This window comes from Leptopilina heterotoma, unplaced genomic scaffold (genome assembly GCF_015476425.1).
Source record: "Leptopilina heterotoma isolate Lh14 unplaced genomic scaffold, ASM1547642v1 Lhet_68, whole genome shotgun sequence".
Classification (NCBI taxonomy): Eukaryota; Metazoa; Arthropoda; class Insecta; order Hymenoptera; family Figitidae; genus Leptopilina; species Leptopilina heterotoma.
The window spans coordinates 1,564,665-1,585,622 of NW_025111157.1; the positions used below are offsets into that span (position 1 = coordinate 1,564,665).

General features: G+C 23.0%; 5 protein-coding genes across 6 annotated transcripts; 3 read left to right on the top strand and 2 right to left on the bottom strand.

Annotated features, from left to right (window-relative positions):
- Positions 1-173: 173 nt before the first annotated feature.
- Positions 174-2,948, bottom strand: LOC122510415 (N-alpha-acetyltransferase 20). The gene is made up of 6 exons (XM_043625047.1): positions 2,744-2,948; positions 2,575-2,599; positions 924-1,014; positions 708-837; positions 474-610; positions 174-323 (listed from the first exon to the last, which is right to left on the bottom strand). The coding sequence occupies exons 1-6, from the start codon at positions 2,794-2,796 to the stop codon at positions 238-240; spliced, it is 522 nt and encodes a 173-aa protein (XP_043480982.1). The 5' UTR covers positions 2,797-2,948; the 3' UTR covers positions 174-237.
- A 1,457-nt stretch (positions 2,949-4,405) lies between these two features.
- LOC122510413 (activator of basal transcription 1-like) lies at positions 4,406-5,846 on the top strand. The gene is made up of 3 exons (XM_043625045.1): positions 4,406-4,886; positions 5,094-5,283; positions 5,436-5,846. Exons 1-3 carry the CDS (start codon positions 4,697-4,699, stop codon positions 5,710-5,712), a joined length of 657 nt encoding a protein of 218 aa, XP_043480980.1. The 5' UTR covers positions 4,406-4,696; the 3' UTR covers positions 5,713-5,846.
- Positions 5,847-6,100: 254 nt separating this feature from the next.
- On the top strand, positions 6,101-10,852 carry LOC122510414 (5'-deoxynucleotidase HDDC2). The gene is made up of 4 exons (XM_043625046.1): positions 6,101-6,268; positions 7,088-7,212; positions 9,084-9,252; positions 9,808-10,852. The coding sequence occupies exons 1-4, from the start codon at positions 6,200-6,202 to the stop codon at positions 10,036-10,038; spliced, it is 594 nt and encodes a 197-aa protein (XP_043480981.1). The 5' UTR covers positions 6,101-6,199; the 3' UTR covers positions 10,039-10,852.
- A 702-nt stretch (positions 10,853-11,554) lies between these two features.
- On the top strand, positions 11,555-16,276 carry LOC122510240 (nicotinamidase-like). Its single transcript, XM_043624731.1, has 4 exons — positions 11,555-12,327; positions 12,646-12,910; positions 15,036-15,182; positions 15,558-16,276. Exons 1-4 carry the CDS (start codon positions 12,110-12,112, stop codon positions 15,945-15,947), a joined length of 1,020 nt encoding a protein of 339 aa, XP_043480666.1. The 5' UTR covers positions 11,555-12,109; the 3' UTR covers positions 15,948-16,276.
- Positions 16,277-16,423: 147 nt separating this feature from the next.
- Positions 16,424-20,744, bottom strand: LOC122510241. 2 transcript variants are annotated; one of them, XM_043624734.1, is made up of 6 exons: positions 20,170-20,744; positions 19,616-19,721; positions 19,290-19,529; positions 19,015-19,131; positions 18,579-18,870; positions 16,424-16,924 (listed from the first exon to the last, which is right to left on the bottom strand). In XM_043624734.1, the coding sequence occupies exons 2-6, from the start codon at positions 19,677-19,679 to the stop codon at positions 16,768-16,770; spliced, it is 870 nt and encodes a 289-aa protein (XP_043480669.1). In that variant the 5' UTR covers positions 19,680-19,721; positions 20,170-20,744; the 3' UTR covers positions 16,424-16,767. The 2 variants fall into 2 exon arrangements, with proteins under 2 accessions (XP_043480669.1, XP_043480668.1); XM_043624733.1 differs by having other exon boundaries at positions 20,166-20,744.
- Positions 20,745-20,958: the final 214 nt, after the last annotated feature.

Below are 20,958 nucleotides of genomic sequence, written 5' to 3' on the forward strand. Positions count from 1 at the left end.
AAAAAAAAAAAAAAAAATTTATCAACAAAGAAAATAAAATTGTATTTAAGAAAAATGTGTTTAAATAAACCAAACCAGAATACGAAAAATTTAATTTCTTTTTCCTTTCTTCAAGTTAAATTTCCATTTAGAGGGAAAATTAGAAAAAGGGAATGGAAAAAAAATGGAATTAATTTAGAAATTATTTTTTTTATTACATTCTATTTGCAATTGTTTTTTTTAATAATCATATTGGTATCAGTCAACGTCTTCCGGTCTCACAGGATGGCTTAAAGGTATCACAGATTTCTTCTTAGTATCTTTAGATAAGGCTTTTCTCATATCTGTAAAAATGAGATTTTAATTAGAAAAAGACTCGAATTTATAATTTAATTTTTGAAAATGAATGTAAAAAAATTGTTAATAAAACCAAAAATAGAAAAGTAAAAAGTAATCGGAAAAATGAAACTAAAATTAAATTGATGAAATATTACCAAAAGCATCTTCTCCAGGATCTCCACTATAATATTCTAAAACTGTTCTGTAGTTTATATAGCCCAATTGCTGGTACATTTTAATTGCAACTGTATTACTCACTCGTACAAAAAGATCAACAAAGTATGCAGATTTTCTAAAAGGAATATTTTTTTCATTAGGTAAATTAATTAATTTTAAAATAATTTTTCCGAGAAAATAAAAATTAAATAAAATTAATAATTAAAATTTACTTTTCGGATAAGTCCTCCAAGAATTTCATGAGAGATGCTGCCAAACCTAATCTTCTGTGATCTGGTGAAACAGTAAGTGCAGTTACATGTCCATGCCAATCTTCTCCATGACCTTCTGCTTTTCCCATAACTAAATAATTAAAAAAATGTTAGCAAAGGCTATACAAATTTAAATGAAATATTATTAACATTCTATTTTTTCTACACAAAACTCACTATATCCCATTATTTCACCACTTGGAGACTCAGCAACTTGAAAATATTCAGGCCAGTGTGCTAAATATTGCATATAAAATGATAGTCCATACTAAGATTGTTTATTAAGAAAATTTCGTAGTAAAATAATTTTGTTTCGTTTTATTACAATTACTAGCAAATGTTACGCAAGGAACGTGATCTTCAATTTATTAGAAAATTTTTTATTTTCAAAATTGAATTTTTGAATAATTTCAGATTCAAACTTAAAAAAAAATTCAATTATCAACTAATTTACTAATTTATTATTCTTGTTTATTAATTTCAAAAATTTTAATCAAAATTCTTCGCAGAAATTCAATTCTTTTTTATACAATTTTAATGGAATTTCTTAAAAGAATTCAATTATTTTTTTAAATAGCAAAATCTTTGAAAAATTTCAATTATTTTTAAAAACATTTTACGAAAGAATTCAATATTTTTCTTAAATCGTTATAAAATCTTTGCAAAAATTTTAATCAAAATTCTTCGCAGAAATTCAATTCTTTTTTATACAATTTTAATGAAATTTCTCAAAAGAATTCAATTATTTTTTTAAATAGCAAAATCTTTGAAAAATTTCAATTATTTTTAAAAACATTTTACGAAAGAATTCAATATTTTTCTTAAATCGTTATAAAATCTTTGCAAAAATTTAATTTTTTTTCTTAATTCGTTATAAATTCTTTGCAAAAATTCAATTATGTATTTAAAGAAAAAATTCACGAAAGAATTCAATTTTTTTCTTAATTCCTTATAAAATGTAGTTCAAAAAAATTCAATTATTTTCCAAAATTTTAATAATATCTTTTGAAACAATTCAACTATATTTATAAATAGTAAAATTATTTGCAAAAATTCAATTATTTTTAATACAATTTTAATAACATTTCATGAAAGAATTCAATTTTAAAAAAAATTTTAATAATATTTTTCGAAAAATTCAATAATTTTCTAAAATCTTAGTATATCCTTTGAAACAAACAATTCAATTATATTTATAAATAATAAAATTCTTTGCAAAAATTCAATTATATTCAAAACAATTCCACAATTTAATTTTTTCCTTAATTCGTTATAAAATTTTCAATAGAATTAAATTATTTTCTAAAATTTTAATAAATTCTTCAAAAAAATTCAATTATATTTATAAATAGTAAAATTCTTTGCAAAAATTCAATTATATATTATATTCAAAACAATTTCACAATTCAATTCTTTCCTTAATTCGTTATAAAAATTTTAATAGAATTCAATTATTTTCAAAAAAAATTCAATAAAGAATTCAATTTTTTTCTTAATTTCTTATAAAATGTAGTTCGAAAAAATTCAATTATTTTTCAAAATTTTAATAAATTCTTCAATAAAATTCAATTATATTTATAAATAGTAAAATTCTTTGCAAAAATTTAATTATTTTTAATAGAATTTTAATAAAATTTCTCGAAAGAATTCAATTTGTTTACAAACAAAAAGGCAAACAACAACTAAAAAAAACAACTAACTTTAAACTGCGAACAGATTACTGGAATACAATAATTATTAATATAGATTTTTACTTAATTGTTTTAATTCTTTGTTCTTCAATTTTGACACTGTTGCTGTCAAAAGATTAAATATTGTAAAAGGATACAGTTTCCGTAAGAGGATCCAAATTTCTAGAAATTGAATAATAAATTAATTTCAATTGCTTTTAATTCAGCTAAATAGCTAACTTAAAATCTTAAAATATAAATTTATATTAAAAATTTAAATATTATAAAATTCATAACCTCAACTATTAATATTGACATTCTACTCACACATTGTTAAATCGAAATAGATCATCGCATGTAAATGGTCGAAGTGTAGCCATTATTATATGAAAAATTTAATTTATTACAAAACAGAACGAAGAAGAAGTGAAAAATTATATTAATAATATTTTTTTTTCTTTTTAGTTTGTTTTGTTTTTTGTTTAATAAATTTCACTGACAGCAAGTACAGGCGGTACAAACTAACCTTTATGATTTCCCCCTCCCACTAAATCATTAAGCTATGTTTCTAAGGCTGCATTTTCGCAAAATGCAACATACACACACACAGTCACAAATATTTTGAACACATGCTGATCAGGGATGGGTAAAAGTGTTTTTTTCGGAGTTTTCTACGTATAATACATAAATGACGTATAATACGTAGAAAATTGTAGAAAACCTGGTATTATACATGTCCAGTTCTGCGCATGCGTACAAACCTCACAATAATAATAAAAATCATATGTTTGATTATTTTTTATTTGTTTCCTGGTTTTCATTACTAAATTGTTGCTAAAAATACCAAGAAAAAACCAAAAAAGGTTACATATAAGGTAAGTTTACAAAAAAATGCGTATAATATATATTTATTGATTTTTCATATGGTTTTTTACACACATTTTTTCATAACTTGTATTATATATTTATATAGAACAATTTTAAAAAGACACGTTAATTTATTATTTATTTGAAAATAAACGGGTTTCAAATAAACTTTTTCATACAAAAGTACTAAATTATTATTATAGCTGTATTTTGCAATGTTTTGTTGCAAATAGGACACAGGCAGGGCAACATTTTTCCCTTTATTATTTTTGGGAATAAAACACAATTCCTCCCAGGAATTGTGTTTCGGCCTTCCACCTCTTTTGTTAATTTTTTTTTATTTTAAAAAAAGCAATATTGTACAACAATCACTGACACATGGCCTGGCACATGGAGATGTATAACCTATAAATGGGTCTGGCGGCAGCAGACAACCTGACCTGACCACGAACAGTTAGAACTTTGTTTGTGTGCTATTTCTTTAAAACATAAATTTTAAAAAAACTTTTCAATGTTAATTAATAAATTTTTAAATTGAAATTATGTTTAAAATTTATTTAATATACTATTAAAATCACATGTTTCTTGTCTAAAATTTAAAAATCCCGCGCGTCACGCAATGTATGTAAAATACATGACATACGTAGAAAACTAAAGATGTATAATACCACGTATTATACGTGTAGAAAACCAGGTATAATACATCATGTATAATACGTACCCATCCCGTCATGCTCCATTGTCCTTTAGAAAAGGGCACTTGAGATTTTTTTTATTACTTCGAAGATCGAAGGATTAGGTTTTATGACCCAAGAAACTCAATATCCAATTTCTATTTTAACTTTCAATATATAGATTTACGACATTTCTAAGAAATGTTTTTCTTTCTTAAATATATAACACAATTTTGAAATTTATTTAAGTGGGATAATTCTTGTAATAAATGCACAAAGAATTTCCTGTTTATTATGTTTCAAGAGATATTTGCTTTCAGCCCGTGGAAAATATTATTTAGAAATTAGAGTTTTTAGAATTACCAACAAAAAATATATTTATTATTTATTTATGAAATATTAAAATTTAGCGCTTTTTTTTATCGCAATTCGATATATCGAAAATATTCGAGCAATAATAGTCGCTCGTCACAAATTATTATTGTTGTCTTTTTTATAATTGTTGTAAATTGTAAATCGTAAAATAATAAATATTGCATTTATTTATAACTAATAGTTTTTTGGAATAAGTGGAAAATATATTTATAAATTGTAGTGAAAAATATTGAAGTTAATAATCAGTTCAACGTAATACGTTCGCAAATTTTTTTGTGTGGCCATTTGTGACAAGGCAACACGTGGTTTTGAATAATTATAAAAAATTGAAAGTTCTAAATAGTTTTATTTCTATTTCCTTCACATGATGCTCAACAAGGAAAATCAAGAGGAAGACGAGGAAGTAATGTCAGGAGACGAGCCTGTAGTTAAAAAGAAACCAGGATTAATCTACTTGTCATCAATTCCAAAATTCATGAATGTTACTAAAGTTCGGGAAATATTTTCCCAGTACGGAGAATTAGGGCGAGTTTATTTGCAACTAGCTGATCATGGTTTGTTATAAATTATTTCTTTTTTTTGCAAAAAAAAATAAGAATTAGAATTTTATTTTATAATAGAATTGGTAGAATTTTTGTTCAGTCGAACATAACCTCAAAATACGCATTTCTTTATTAATTGTATGGCTTCGAAATTCTTATAACGATTGACTAAAATTACAATGCACAGAGGAAACAAAAACGAATATCATTAATTTTCAGAATTAGGCGAAAAATCTGGTAAAAAGCGTAAAAGAAAAAAGCCAACGATGCATTTCACGGAGGGCTGGATAGAATTTGAAAGCAAACGAGTGGCAAAACATGTTGCAGAAACTTTAAATAGTACAATGATTTCAACGAAAAGAAAGAGCAAATTCTGTGATATAATGTGGAATATTAAATACTTGTCAGGGTAAATATATTATTAAAAATTGTCTCTATTTTTTTCAATTATTTCGATATTTTTTCTGTTGAAATATTTCATTTAATTTTTAAAGTTATTTCATTTAATTTTTAAAGTTATTTTATTTAATATTTAATTTATTATTTTATTTAATATTAAAGATTCAAGTGGATTCATTTGAGTGAAAGATTAGCCTACGAAAGGGCAGTTCGTAAACAAAAGAAATTGGCAGAAATTGCTCAAGCTAAACGAGAAACGAACTTCTTCTCGTACAATGTCGACAGAAGTGAAAAATTGAAGAAGAAGAAAATAAAGGGAGAATCAACTAGTTTTACATTAAATGAAGTCACTCAAAGGGAGACAGATATGGAAATTAGGAAAAAGAAGAAGAAGATCGATGGAGACAGATCAGAAGTCCTTAAGAAATTGTTTAGTTAATATTAATTCAAAGTGTATAGCGAAAAAAAATACTACTCCAAATATTAAAACGTGGTAAATATATAACAATTTTATATTATATTAATTTTTATTCTAAGATCATTTTTTGAATAAACGCGGACAATTTTGACAAATTCGAGAGAATTTTCTTATTTTAAATTTCCTATATTATTAAGTTTAGATTTTTAGATAATATTAAAAAAAACAAGAAATTATAAGTTACTTAAAAAATTTGCACTATTTTTAATTAATTTATATTAAATTAAATTTTAATTAATTTAAGTTTATCTTTATTGAAAATTCAAAGTTTCCCGCCAAATGATAAGTTAAGCTCAGTTCACACGGAAGAGAATGTGACGTAATATTTTTATGAAACGATCGACTTCGACGAAACTGTCACTTATGGTCATTATTTAGAAGTTGGTTGATGTGTGCAGTTGCTGCATCGTTTGGTTTTACATTTTATCAAAATTTTTTCAAGAAGTAAATGACTAAAACTCCAAAAATGGACATTAAAAATTTAAAGGAGTTTATGGAACTAGTAGGAAAATTAAAGGTAACAAAAAACATAACCTTAACATTTTTTTAAAAAAGAAAAATCTTTTCTTTATTCTATAATTTTCCACTGTTCCCACATATGCGTTTTATTAATACGAGTATTGCTCAATAGCAATTAAGTTTTAAAGAATAATTTCAATTATTTTCGTAAAATTATGTTTATATGTTCATGTTTGTTATTTATTATTTCGAAACATTCACTGCTCATTTCTAATAAAACTCTTAATTAAACAGTAAATTTTTTTTTTACTAAAAATAAAATTTTCCAAATGAAAGTTAAATTATTCGGAGAAAAATTAGATAATTTATTCAATTTCTTGCCTAATTCATAAGTTTAACCTTGAAAGTGTCGAAATAACATCAAATATTGTATCATATTTCTGTTTTATTTTTGGAAATTCACAGTTAAAAACATTATAAAAAAAGAAATACATAATTAATGGAATTTTTTTTTCTTTATTTCGAAAATCATTAAGAATTAATATTCTGAAAAATTGAATGTTAGAAAATAAACTTGAAATGACTTCTTGATTTAACTTCCTTGTTTACATATCTGCAATGTACAATGACATTATAAATATAGACGCAATAGAATCCGGAAATTGCTTGATGTTCTATATTTGTAACTGATAATTAGTAAAATATTCTAAAGCTGATGTTGACTAATTCGCAAAATTGGTAGAATTCAATTTTATCACTTCAAGGTTTACCAATTCGTTTGTTTTCAATATTTCTTCTTACAATACTGAAACTTTTTCTTTTTTTTTTTTTAATTAAAAATAGAATTCTTACTGACTTGAATTTTTTGTTGTTGTAGCACGAAAAAAGAGCAGGCTGGGTATTCCATAATGTGACCGATGTTGAAACCATTGCAGGGCATATGTACCGAATGGCAATGCTGTCTTTTTTAATCGATTCCAATGAAAATTTGGACAAGAACAAGTAATACTGGAGTTTCTTATTATATATCACGTTTAAATAATTTTTTCTTCTTTTTTTTGTTACTATTATTAAGTATTTGCATTGCTTATTTATTTATTCAGGGTTGCTACGAAAACCTGGAAAAGTCAGGGAATTTTGATCGAAATCCTGGAAAATTGTTATTTTCTAAAGTTATTTTCTTAAATATTTCAAAATTAATTCAATTTTAAAAGAATTGCGTTTACAAAAAAAAACTAAAAAAAAAAATTGAATTTTGGAAAAGTTACAAATAATATTGTAGAAATTCAATTATTTTCAAAAGTAATAAAATTTATTCTTCTCCGAAATTCAATTATTTTCAAAAATTTTAATTATTTTTAAAAACTTTCCTTAATTCAATGATTTTAAATATCTACTACTTTAATTTAATACGCAAACATTTAATTATTTTCATAAACAATACAAATTTTCCAGGAATTCAATTATTTATAAATTATTTTCATATATTATTCAATTATTTTCATGAATAATAACATTTCTTACAGGGATTCAATTATTTTTATAAATAATATAACTCAATGCTGAATTTAAATGATTTTTAATACAATTTTAATGGAATTCCTCGAAAAAAGTTATCGAAAAATGTTATCGAAATTTATCAAAGAAATTTAATTATTTTAATAACTTTTGCTACAATTTATTTATTAGAATTTAAGTATTATTTTTAATAAATTTTTAATTAAATTTTTTTAAAGAATAAAATTATTTTCAAAAATTTAAATGCAATTCTTTGTGTAACAATTCAATTTTTTTCAAAATAATTAAAATAAAATTCTTCGCAGAAATCCAATTATGTTTAAAAATTCTCGTCAAAATTTCAATTATCTTTATAAATAATAAAGTTTTTCTCCGAATTTCAATTATTTTCAAAACTTTTAATAAAATTCTTGGCAGAATTTCAATTATTTTTAATACAATTTTCATCAAATTTCTCGAAAAATGCAATTATTCTTAAAAATTTTATTAACATTTTTCAAAAGAATTTAATTATTTAAAAATTTGTTGCTAAAATTCTTTATCGGAATTGAATTTTAAGAAACATTCAATTATTCAAAAAATTATTTATTTTTGAATTTAAATAATTGAATTTTTGTAGAATTTTCAAATAAAAATTTATTTAAAAATGAATTTCAAATTAAATTAAATTAAATTAAATTAAATTCTAAACAAAAGAATTTGAAAATTCACAAAGAACTTTTTTAAAAATTATTTTTAAAAAATTGACTTAAAGAAGAATTTTAGTTGAAAATTCTAGAAATGAATAATCGTAATGATGAAAATAATTTTTGCGGAAGTTAAAGTAGCAAAGTAGCAAGTTTTAATTAATATAAAACATGAAGAAAGCGATCACTCCGAGTCGATATCTTCATGTTTTATAATAATATTCTTATGTTATTGAATTTCAAATTTTTGAATATCTTAATTTTTATAAAAAAAATAATGATTAAATATTTATTTAAAAATGAAGTTATTGATGTTTTCGAATAATTTTCGTTTTAAAAACCTGGAAAAATTCCGTTTTTTAACCCGGAAAACCTGGAAAAGTCAGAGAATTTAAAAAGAGCAAAAGCGTGGCAACCCTGAATTTATTATTGAATTATTTATTTTTATTATTATTATTATTATTATTGAAATATTATTGAAATAATTATTGAAGATTTTTTTTTTATTTCAAGAAATTTATTTTTAATGGAAATAAAAAAAACGATAAAATTAGATTACTAAGGTAATTGTAATTTATCAAATGAAATGAAGTATGAATGAAGTCACAACTTATAAATAGATTTTGAAATTATCTTGAATTTTTTTAACATAAATCATTTTTCTTTAAGGATCATGCAGATGACTCTTGTCCATGATTTGGCCGAGTGCATTGTTGGTGACATCACGCCTCATGATAATATTGCTCCTGAAGTAAAGCACGAGCAAGAAGATCATGCGATGGAGCATATTTGTAAATTACTAGGAGATAAGGGACCAGAAATGCTAGAAATATTCAGAGTAAATATATTTTTTTTAAACTCCTCAGTTGCATTCTAAATTTAGATTATTATTTAAAAATTAAAATTAATCAATAAAAATTTAAATATTAGAGTACAGGCCTCGGATATTGAGACTTTTTCGATTTTTCTTCTAAATATTGCAACAAAATACCAACTTTTTTAGTATAAAATGCAACTTATGTTCTATTTTTATAGTATATGAAAAATAACTATAAACAAATCACTTAAAAATTAATTTTGAATAATTTTTCTAATTAAATTTTCAAAATATACAATTAAAAAGATTTTGAGTAATTGAAATTTTGTAAAATTTAATTGAAAATAGAGAAAAATCGTTTTATTACTTTTTTTTATTCTTTTTAATTGAAAACAAAATAAAATTTTTGTGACAACAAAAAACTTTTTGAATTTTTTTTTTTTTTTTAATTTTTAATCTAAAGCGACTTTTTTCGCCCCTTAAAGTCGAACCAAGGCCTGAGAGCATTAAAAAAACAATTAAAAATGTTTTTTTCCAGTTTTGGAAAATTTTGACCTTTTTTCGTCTCTTTTATAGGAATATGAGAAACAAGAGTCGGCTGAGGCGAAATACGTCAAAGATTTAGACAGGCTGGACCTTCTTATGCAAGCTCTCGAATATGAAAAGCGTGACAAAAAACCAGGACACCTCCAAGAATTTTTCACTTCCATTAATGGAAAAATAAGGAATCCATTTTTGAACGAGGTAGCAAAGGAAATCAATCAAGAACGAGAAGAATTAATTCGAGACTCCGATGTTAAAAATTGATAAGTTTACATTATTGCTTCTCATAATTTTTACCCAAAAAAAAAAAAAAAAGAAATCTAGAAAATATTATTTATATCGATATATCTATATCTTTTACTTATAGAATTTAATTCGAATATTCAACTTCAAACTCATCAGTATTAATAAATGTTTTGTCAGAAGGTTAAATAATCAGAAATTCAAATTCGCGATAAAGCATTTATTTCTTAGAAGAAAATTGAAAATTAGCAATGAAAACAATATTTCCGTGCTATTAATATAAATTTTAAAATTGCTTTGACACTATTTCAGTGTTAGAAAAAAAAATATTAAGTTGAAAATAATTTTTAATTTTAATCAACTATCGAAAAGAGGAATTATTTCATTATTCTTCGAAAACATACTCACTGCTATTTTTTTATTCTTTTAAACACGTATCGTTTTGTTTGGAGTAATTTTACTTTATTTTAATCGATTTAAGTTCTTGGATTAATTTTATATAAATAATCTTCGTTGAATCTTTTTTTTTGAAAAACTTACAGTACAAGAAAAAAAACTAGAATAAGAAGAAGGAAGTAAAGAATTTTCTTATTGCCTTTTTAAGTTAAAAAATATTTATTACGTTAAGTTTTCGTTTAATTACTATTATTTCCATTTTATTTGTTAATTAGTTGTACTAGAAAAATAAGTTTAGTATACCAAAGACAAAAAATTTGGTTTTAATATATTGATATTACAATAATTATAATTATCTTTTATCAATGTTTCTCACTTCCGTTTTACTTCTTTGCAAATTTCTCACATGATATTGAAAATAAAAATTAAGTAAAAAATGTACGGAAAGTTTTATTTCACAAAAATACGTTATTATCCTACAATTCGTTAGATTTAAAAATAAAATCGTTTTGCACTGAATACGAGTCAAAATTAAGGTCTACTTTGATTGTCAGATAATTAGAATTCTATCATAATAAGGAAGGCCAAATCAATTGCCAGTTCATCCAGGTAGAAGTTAATTTTAGGATCTTCTATATAGTTACCGGTTTAGGTGCGGACAAAATCGATGCATTTGTTTAAAAGAGGCGTGACTCGAGTTGAAATAAAAATTGTTCTCAAATTAAACTAAAGTGAAAAGATTGAAAAGGAAACTGAAAATTCAATTCTTGCAATTGCTGTGATTTTTTTTCTATTTAATAACAAATATTTGAAGATATTTTAGGAAAATTACTTTTTTGCTCTAATGCTCCGTTCGTGCAAAAGAAAAACAATTTCTCCCCTAACTTACATGAATATAAATTACTTCCAATTGAGTATTACTTTTATTAATTGATAAAAAAAATAATAAGTTAATTATAATCAATTATTTATTATATAATAACTAATAAAATTAAGTAATTAAATTTTATAATTATAAATTTATAATATTATATAGAAAATATGAAATAGAAATCAAAGTTTGATTAAAATGGGGAAATAGAATTTTCTCGAGAAATTGAATTTTAAAGTCGTAAATTTTATTTTTTCTTTCATTTTCTTTTAAGATTTACGCGGCAAATACATTGACTATAAGCATCGTGATAAATGAAAGGAGAGGGGGACCCTCAATAATACGACAAAGCTGTTCTTCATTCAAACTGCCTATGCCTATAGTATTCAGCCGGTTGCGAAGCAACATAGTCGTAATATTTGATCGATATATTATTTTTTTATTTTTGCACCTTTACCAGAATATTATTTGTCTTCTAGTGAGATTATACATTCACATGCAAATTATATTCAGGAGTGAATCATTCAAAATATTCGTGGAGAATATTTTCAAAAGTCATCAACAAAACAAATATAAAAATGTTTTCATATTTTTTTTAAAAGCAAATATTTTATTCGCTTAACACAAAATATAATAAATATGTTCAATTTTTAAATATTTTGCAAAAAAAAAAAATTTCAAAACTGAAATATTTGAAAAGAAAAGAAGAAAAAGAAATTATTTTCAAAATTTTCATTCTTCATAAGAATTTTTTATGTTTAAAAAGTAGATCGAAAAATTGAGATCTCGGAAAAATAAAGAAGTAAAAGTAATAAAAATTCAAATATGTCGTTTGTAAATAAAATTGGAAAAACATCGTCAGAAGTTTTCAACGATTTTGACAAAAATAAGGACGGCAGTTTGGATTTTAGTGAATTTCGAAATCTATGTATACAATTATTTGGTGCTGAAGAAGTTGAGGAAAATGAGGGCAGAATTCAAAATGTTTTTGAAATTTTCGATATCAATCGAGATGGATTTTTAAATGGCGAAGAATGGAACAGGTAATTTTAAAAGTTAATAAATAATAATAATAAATAATTTCTTTTTTAGGATTATTCATTTTCTTTTTAAATTTTCATTCAACGATTGCGCGATAAAAATAATTATAAATATTGAAATTGTCCTTATTGTGATATATATCGATAAGTAAACTATTTTTAAAAGAAATATTTTTGAGTATAAATTTGGAATAGAAAATAATATATTAAATATAATACATTTTTTTAAAAACTAAAATTTTATTTTTTATATAATAATAATAATAATAATAATAATAATAAAATTTTATTCTGAATAATTTTTTCTTTGTTAATTTACAGGTGTTACGATGAATGGATACAAGTGATAATGAATCCGGTAAATGTTTTACTCGTTGTAGATGTACAAAATGATTTTATACAAGGAAGTTTGGGACTTTCAAAATGTGGCGAAGGCGAACATGGAGAAGAAGTAATTGAACCAATTAATCGACTTATAAAGGAAGGTGTTTGGAAAACAATTGTCTACACTCAAGATTGGCACCCGAAAAATCACATAGGCTTTTTTGACAATTTACCTCTACGACAACTTCATCCGGCTTCGAAGGTAAAATAATTCTTCAATGCTTTGAAGATTAAAAAAATACAAAAAATATTAATTAAATGAAATTGTTTTCAATTAAAAATATTAAAATTATTTCTTCTATATTATTTCTAAGTAATTTCTTTTATAATTTTGAGTCTGAAATAATTGAATTCTTATAAAGAAAATCCTAATTTTTCAAAATAAAATTATATTCTTGAGAAAAATTTAATTCAAATCTTTAAAAATAAATTAATTCTTTCGAGAAATTTGATCTAAATAATATTAACAATATTTAAATTCTTTTAGAGAGTTTTATCAAAATTATTGATAATAATTGAATTTCTGCGAAGAATATTAGAATTAACATTTTTTTAAATAATTGAATTCTTTTGAGAAATTCTATTAATTATGAAAACAATTGAAATCTTGATAAGAATTTTATTAAAATTGTATTTGAAATAAGTGGATTCTTTTAAAAAAATTTACTCTCTTTTTTAAAACAATTGAATTACTGCGAAAAATTTTATTATTTAGGAGAAGAATTAAATTTTTTCAAATTATTTAATTAAATTTTTTTCCTATAATGAAATTTATTGAAATTTTTCGAAATAATAACATTTTTGCGAAGAATTGGATTAATTATGAAAATAATTGAAATCTTGCTTTGGATTTTATTAAAATTTTCGAAAATAATTGCATTTTTCGAAGAATTTAATTAAAATTGAATAGAAAATATTTCATTTCTCATAAAGAACTAAAATTTTTCAAAATTATTGAATTTCTTTGAAGAATTTTATTATTTAGAAAAAGAATTCTATTTTTTCAAAGTATTTAATTAAATTTCATTCTTATAAAGAAATTTTTTGCTGAGAACTTTATTAAAATTCTTTAAAATAATCAAATTCTCGTGAAGAATTATATTAAAGACGAAAATAATTCACTTCTGTCATATATATAATTTTATCAAAATTCCTCAAAGTTATTAAATTTCTGCGAAGAATTTTATTAAAATTCTAACAGTTAAATTGCTGTGAAATTTTTTTTATAAATTATGTAAATAATTAAAACCTTGCTAAGAATTTTATTAAAATTTTCGAAAATAACTGAATTTTTGCGATGAATTTTATAAAAATTTTAAAAAATAATTGAATTCTTTTGAGAAATTTTATTAAAAATAATTGAATTTTTTCGAGGGATTTCATTAAAATTTGTGGAAATAATTGAATTTTTTCAAAGAATTTTATCAAATTTAAAAAATAATTGAATTCCTTTAAGAAATTTCATTGAAGTTGCATTTAAAATAATTAAATTTCTGCGAAGAATTTTATTAAAATTCTAACAGTTAGATTGCTGTGAATTTTTTTTTATAAATTATGTAAATAATTGAAATCTTGCTAAGAATTTTATTAAAATTTTCGAAAATAATTGAATTTTTTCGAGGAATTTAGTTTAAATTGTATAGAAAATATTTTAATTCTCATTTAAAAGAATTGAATCAAAATTTTACAAAATAATTGAATTTTTACGAAGATTTTTATTAAAATTTTTAAAATAATTGAATTCTTTTGAAAAATTTTATTGAAAATAATTGTATTTTATCGAGGAATTTAATTAAAATTTGTCGACATAATTGAATTTTTGCAAAGAATTTCATTAAATTTGTCGAAATAATTGAATTTTTGCAATGAATTTTATCAAATTTAAAAAATAATTGAATTCTTTTAAGAAATTTTATTGAAGTTGCATTGAAAATAATTGAATTCCCGTGAAGAATTTTATTAAAATTCTAACAGTTAAATTGCTGTGAAAAATTTTTATAAATAAAATTTTCGAAAATAATTGAATTTTTTTGAGTAATTTAGTTGAAATTATATAGAAAAAATTCAATTCTCATAGAAGAATTGAATCGAAAATTTTCAAAATAATTGAATTTTTTTTGATAAATTTTTTTTTGGAAAATAATTGAATTTTTTCGAAGAATTTTGAATCTGAAATTATTCCAAAATTTAAATTAATATTTGAAAATAAACCTTTTTTTTATAATTTTCATAATAAAAGAAACATTAAATACAAAATAGAAGGAAATAATTTAATTTTTCATTAATATTTTATTTCAAAAATTGATATTATCAATTATTTTTTCCAGGTAACTAAGGAAAAGGCGAAACTTTTTGATACCGTATTGTTCCTGGAACCAAAACTCGAGCAAAGATTGTGGCCTGTTCATTGTATTATGGATTCTTGGGGATCACAATTACACGAACGTCTATTTATCGCTCCAGATTCAAAACAGGTGTGTTTTTAATAGAAAGAAAAAATTGCACTGATAAAAACTGATTTTGCATTTGCATAATTATTTATTCAATTCGCAATACTGCGAAATATTGCTGAAAATTTTATTTTATTGAACTTTTAACGATAATAATTAATTGAAATGTTTTAATTTTTTTTAATTAATAAATAATAATTAATAATTAATTAATAATTGATTAATAAAAATATCATTCTGATAATTCTTAATCGCAATTGCATAAAATCGTGCAACAAAAAGACATTCATTGTAAATCATATCGATATCAATCATAAATTATCGATTTATCATCTGATTTATTATGCAGGGTATTAATTAAATTTGTTTACCACACATAAAAAGAAATGAATTTCACAGGTTCGGAAGGGTCAACATCCGGATATGGAATCCTACTCGGCTTTTTACGATAACAACTCGACAAATTCAACAGAATTATTGGACATGCTTCGTGAATATAATGTCACCGATGTGTATGTTTGCGGCTTGGCGTACGATATTTGTGTTCGTGCAACTTGCTTAGACGGTCTAAAATTAGGGTACCGATTAGCCATTATCGAAGACTGTTGTCGGGGAGTTAGTCGAAATGACATTGTAAAAGCACGTGAGGAAATATCGGATAAAGGTGGATTAATTACAGACAGCAATCAAGTTCTCTCTCTCGTCAGAGATAAAAAACGAAGCTTAATAATGGCTCATCAAGGCGCTGTCGCTTTAGCAAAAAAATATAATTCTGAAATCAAGAATTAAGAAAAAAGGAGTTTATTTTTCCGATGACTTAGCAATGAATTTAAAATAGGCTTTCAAACTCCAGTAGATAATAGGGCGTATTTTTAATTAAGTCTTCTAATTCTAATTCTAATTTTGTACATTTATTCTTTCAAAATATTTTCGTTTTTCAAGTTTTGTTAAAAAAAAAATAAACAAATAAAATAAAATTTATTATTATAAATTAATAAAAAATCAACTTAAAAATTACGAATGGTAAATTTTGACAAAGAGCCATTGAGAAATATAAGAATGTAAAGAAACGGAATTTCGAAAAAAAATGGAAATATAGTTTTATTTATATATACAAATTCGCAGTGAGTGACTTAATTTTTCTACGATATAATTTATACATATTTTTCGGTGACATAAGCGCTTTAATAAATTACATATTTACACATAATTCGTGCAACTCTTGAGACGATCTCCGATATTAAAAGTAATTTTCCTTTTCTTTAATTTAAATATCCGGAAAATTTAAATTAATAGAAATAATAATTTTTACTATAAATATAAACTTAAAGTTTTTAAATATTCGAATAAATATTTTGTTTACTCCAAAAAAAAACTTGCGATTTCTAAAAATAATTTTAATAAATTAATTTTTGTGAATAAATAAAAATTTAGAAGAAAATCGTGTTTCTAAATAATTGATGTCAAAAATCTGTTCTCTTTGAAGACAATTATTTGATAAAGTATTTGATAAAATATTTGATGAAATATTTGACAAAAATGTTATAAGTCAAATTTTTATAACGGATTTGTTTGGTGTTATGATCTTGTAATTATTATTATGAAACATTTAATTGTTATGTAGTAATGTACGAGCCGTGCGTGAGATTTTATTAGCTGATTCATCGTCTTTTGTCAGTTCACAAATATATCGTTGCCTTGAACCACAGTCTTCACCTTTGTAGGAATAAATTCTGGATGCTGAGTTGTAGTCCAACTTTAAACATCTATTAATAGAAATACATAGTAATTAATTTATTTTGAATTTAAAAAACAACTTCTGTTTAAAATTCTGCCTAAAATTTCTAATTTCCAATTCCCAAATTTCAATCTCTAAATTAACTATATTAATCTCCGTAGTATTCTTTTATTTATTCTATCCGCAGTTTGATGTTAGTTTCTGTGTAATTCTTTTATTTTTTTCTTTAAAAAATATTATTTGACAAATTGCAAATACATAGTCAGGTATTTTTTCATCTTTTATAATAAAATAATATTAGAAATTAGAAAATTTAAAAAAAATTATGATTAACAAATAAAAAATATACCCATTATGTTTGTTATATGCTTTTTTCTGTAACAAATTTTGTTTGACTGATCTAAATTATTATGCAAATTATTCTCCTTTTTATTTATCAAAAATACTAGAAAATTTTTAATTGTTAAAAAATTTTGATTAAGAAGTAGAAAATATACCCGTTTTATGCATAATTTTTATTTCTCAATAAAAATATTGTTTACAAACTCAATTTTTTCTTTTGGGAAGAAAAACATTAAATGTTCCCGTTTCTTAATATTTTTGTAGAAAATTCTCAATTTTCATAAGGAAATAATTTGCATCAATTCTATTTCTTAATTTTAATTGTTTTAGTAAAATTCAAAGTTTTTTATAAATAAAGGGAAAAAATGTTTTATTAAGATTTTTGAAAATAATTGAATTTTGAAGAATATTTTTATTTATAAAGATAATAATTGGAATTTTGTCGAGAATTTTTTGTAAATTTTGAACATAATTGATATTTGTGATAAGAATTTTATTACTTTTGAAAAAATTGAATTTCTGCAATTTCTCCTAAATTCAATTCTTTTAGTGCTTTTAATTAAAATTCTTCAATAAATCTATTTTTCAAAATAATTAATTAAATATATATATTGACAAAATTAACTGATTTTATAAGATTTTGAATTATTAAAATTTTTCAAAAATCTAAGTTCATTAAAATTTCTAATTAAATTCATTCAACATTGAAATTTTATAAAATTTCAAATTGATACCGTTTGAAGTTCATTTAGTTATGAAAATTTTAAACTTAACTCTTTTAAAGTTGAAATAATTTTGAAATATTTATTAAATAATTTATTTATTTTATAATAGTTGTTCAAGATTTAAGTTATTTAAAAAGAAATTTTTGTCAAAAATTGAAAAAATTGAAGGCTTTGTATTAGAATTCGTGGTAATTTTATAGTTTGTGAGTCAAACAAAAAAGACACAAAAATTCAGAATTTTCTTATGAATTCTAATAATTAATTTTTTTCCAGTACTTTTAATAAAAATTCCTGATTTTTCCCTGAATTCTTTATGTCAGAATATATGATAATTATAATTATAATAATATTAAATCTATATATTCCAATTCATATTTTATTTTTATAAAAAAAATTTTGAATTAAAAATTTTTACGTTTTTCTATTTTTAAAAAGCTAATTTTATTTAAAAAAGTGATTGAGAAGTTAGTTCATATACTCTTTAATTGTCATCGAATTTTTATTCTATTGACAATAATTCCCGCCTATTCTAATTTAGTTTTTTACTTTTCTCCTATTTTTCGGTTTTTTAATTATTTTAGTTTGTTTTTGGTTATTTTAAATTAATTTTCAAACCTTCCATCTCCGGTGACAGTTTGTTTTGTGTCCTGATAAACGGGTCTCGCGCTCGCCGCCCAAATCCACAAGAGTCCGGGATTCAATCCTCCGGTCCAAAAATTCCTCCCCCTGAATTTTTTGTCAGTTTGAAGAAATCCAACGATATCTTGATTCTCCTCGACATTTCGGAATTCGACTAAATTTCCGCCCATTCCTCGACACAAACTCGCCGACGACTTCCAGTCAAATTCCCGTGTACTAAAATAATAGCAATTGCGAACAACTCTCGTGTAATTTTGCGGGCAGGGCTCTAAAAAAAAGATGAAAGAATTCGTAATTAGTTATAATTATGGACAATAATTAAAATTTTCTGTTTTAATTTTAATTAAAATTTTTTGTTTTAATTTTAATTAAAATTTGTTGTTTTAATTAAATTCGTAATTTTTTTACAAACCAATTTCCTTCTTTGGATTATTATTGTTTCCCGATATAACGTAATATAAAAGTTCTTCAGCTCTTCTTAGGCGTTTTTCCAAATAATCCACTCTGTAGACTAATTTTTCAATAGCCCCTGAATGACAAAAATGATTTTTTTTACTTTCAAATAGAAAAAGATTTCGATTTATTGACAAGAAAAAATTCCATTTTCAAGAAATCGAATTCTGAGTCATGAAAAAAAATTTTTTTTTTTTGAATAATTAATGAGAATTTGGAAATAATTGGATTTACCCAGAAGATAAAGATCCGTTTCAGAGACTTCACGTTTATTTGGACTGCTGAGTTTTTGGGAGATCGTTAATGTTTTATCGCCGAATTTCATTACTCTAGAATTTCTCGCATTTAGATTCAACTTTTCAGATACGATCCAATTTTCTAATATTTCACTCCAAGGTCCCGGTCGATTAGTTTCGAAAAAAATGGAATCACCATTTCGACTTGTCGCTATCGATGATGTATTTGAAACTATAACTGAAATGAGAACATAATTATTAATTTTTAACAAAAATTTAATTTTTCTTTTTGACAAAAATATTATCTAAATAATATATATTTACCATTGGCGTCTGTAAACAATATCATCGACATCCATATTGTTATCGTGAATTTGGAAAATTCCATTTTTGCATTTCCAAGTCTCTGCAACAATTACTCTCTTTCCTACTAAATAATATAAATCAAATTGTATTTATTTATTTATTATTAATAGTTAATAATTAATAATTAGAAAATTGATTGAATTACTTTTAAAATTTTAATTTTAAATTAATAAAATTGTCAATTTCACTGTCGATTTGTTTTATTTATTAGATCAATTTGAAGAAAAATTGCTTCACAAAAATGGAATTTCCTTGAAAACTGAATATTTGAAGACGAGATATTTTTTTTTGGTTTTAAAAACTTTCTCTCGGGAATTCCGCATGTCGCAAGAGTATGTTAAATGTATATTTGCGGTAGTTCTCGTTTAATATTCAAATAACATGCTGGTACAATTAGACTATTCCGTTTTATTACTTTTGTATTCAAATAAAAATTTTCTTCCATAAATTGACAAATTTATTAAAATTATTATAAAATTATTTTGTGTTAAAAAAATAGAAAACTTACCTACTGTAAATTTTTTCAAATCCAAAAATCGATTTCGAAAAAAATAATTTTAAAAATAATATTAATTACTATTGAATCGCGTCAATTTTTTTTTTTTTTTGTTCGACAATTTCCAAAAAGTCAAGTTTAGGAAAAATTGAATGAACGATGACAATTGAAAACACACGTGAGATTCTTTTTCATGAATGAATGGGAGGATGTAATGAACTTGGTTTGAAGGTGGCTGGAAGACTATAGTTAAGATGTTAAATCCGGACTTCTGTTGGCTCACTTTCACCCCACTATTCGAATCAGTTACTTTCTTTAAATGATGAACCCGTGTGTTTCAACAACAACCGTTCTAACACCGAAAATTGATTTCATTAAAAATATACCTGCAATTTCGAAATTCAAAACCCTTTTTGAAAAAGCAATCAATGTTTCCCGGAAATCGATTTCTGCAAATTATGCACATTTCAAACGAAAACGACTGACAACTATTAACCCACTGACCCGATTTTTAAAGGCATGCTTCATCAACAGAAAAAAAAGAAGAAGAAGCAATTCTCCTTTTAACAAGTTAATGATCTTTTTAAACTCGGAAATAAACTCTTTATCAGTTCAAAATAATAATGATAATGTTCTTCCAATATTGACAACTTCATTTTCTACAAATCATTCATCTACAAATTATTTTATATTTTAAAATGGAAATTATTTTCAACAAAATAGAAATTATTTTTATTTTACCAGTATTTAGAAAATTAAACTAAAATAATTTAAATTCTAATACTGACAAATATAATTATTAATT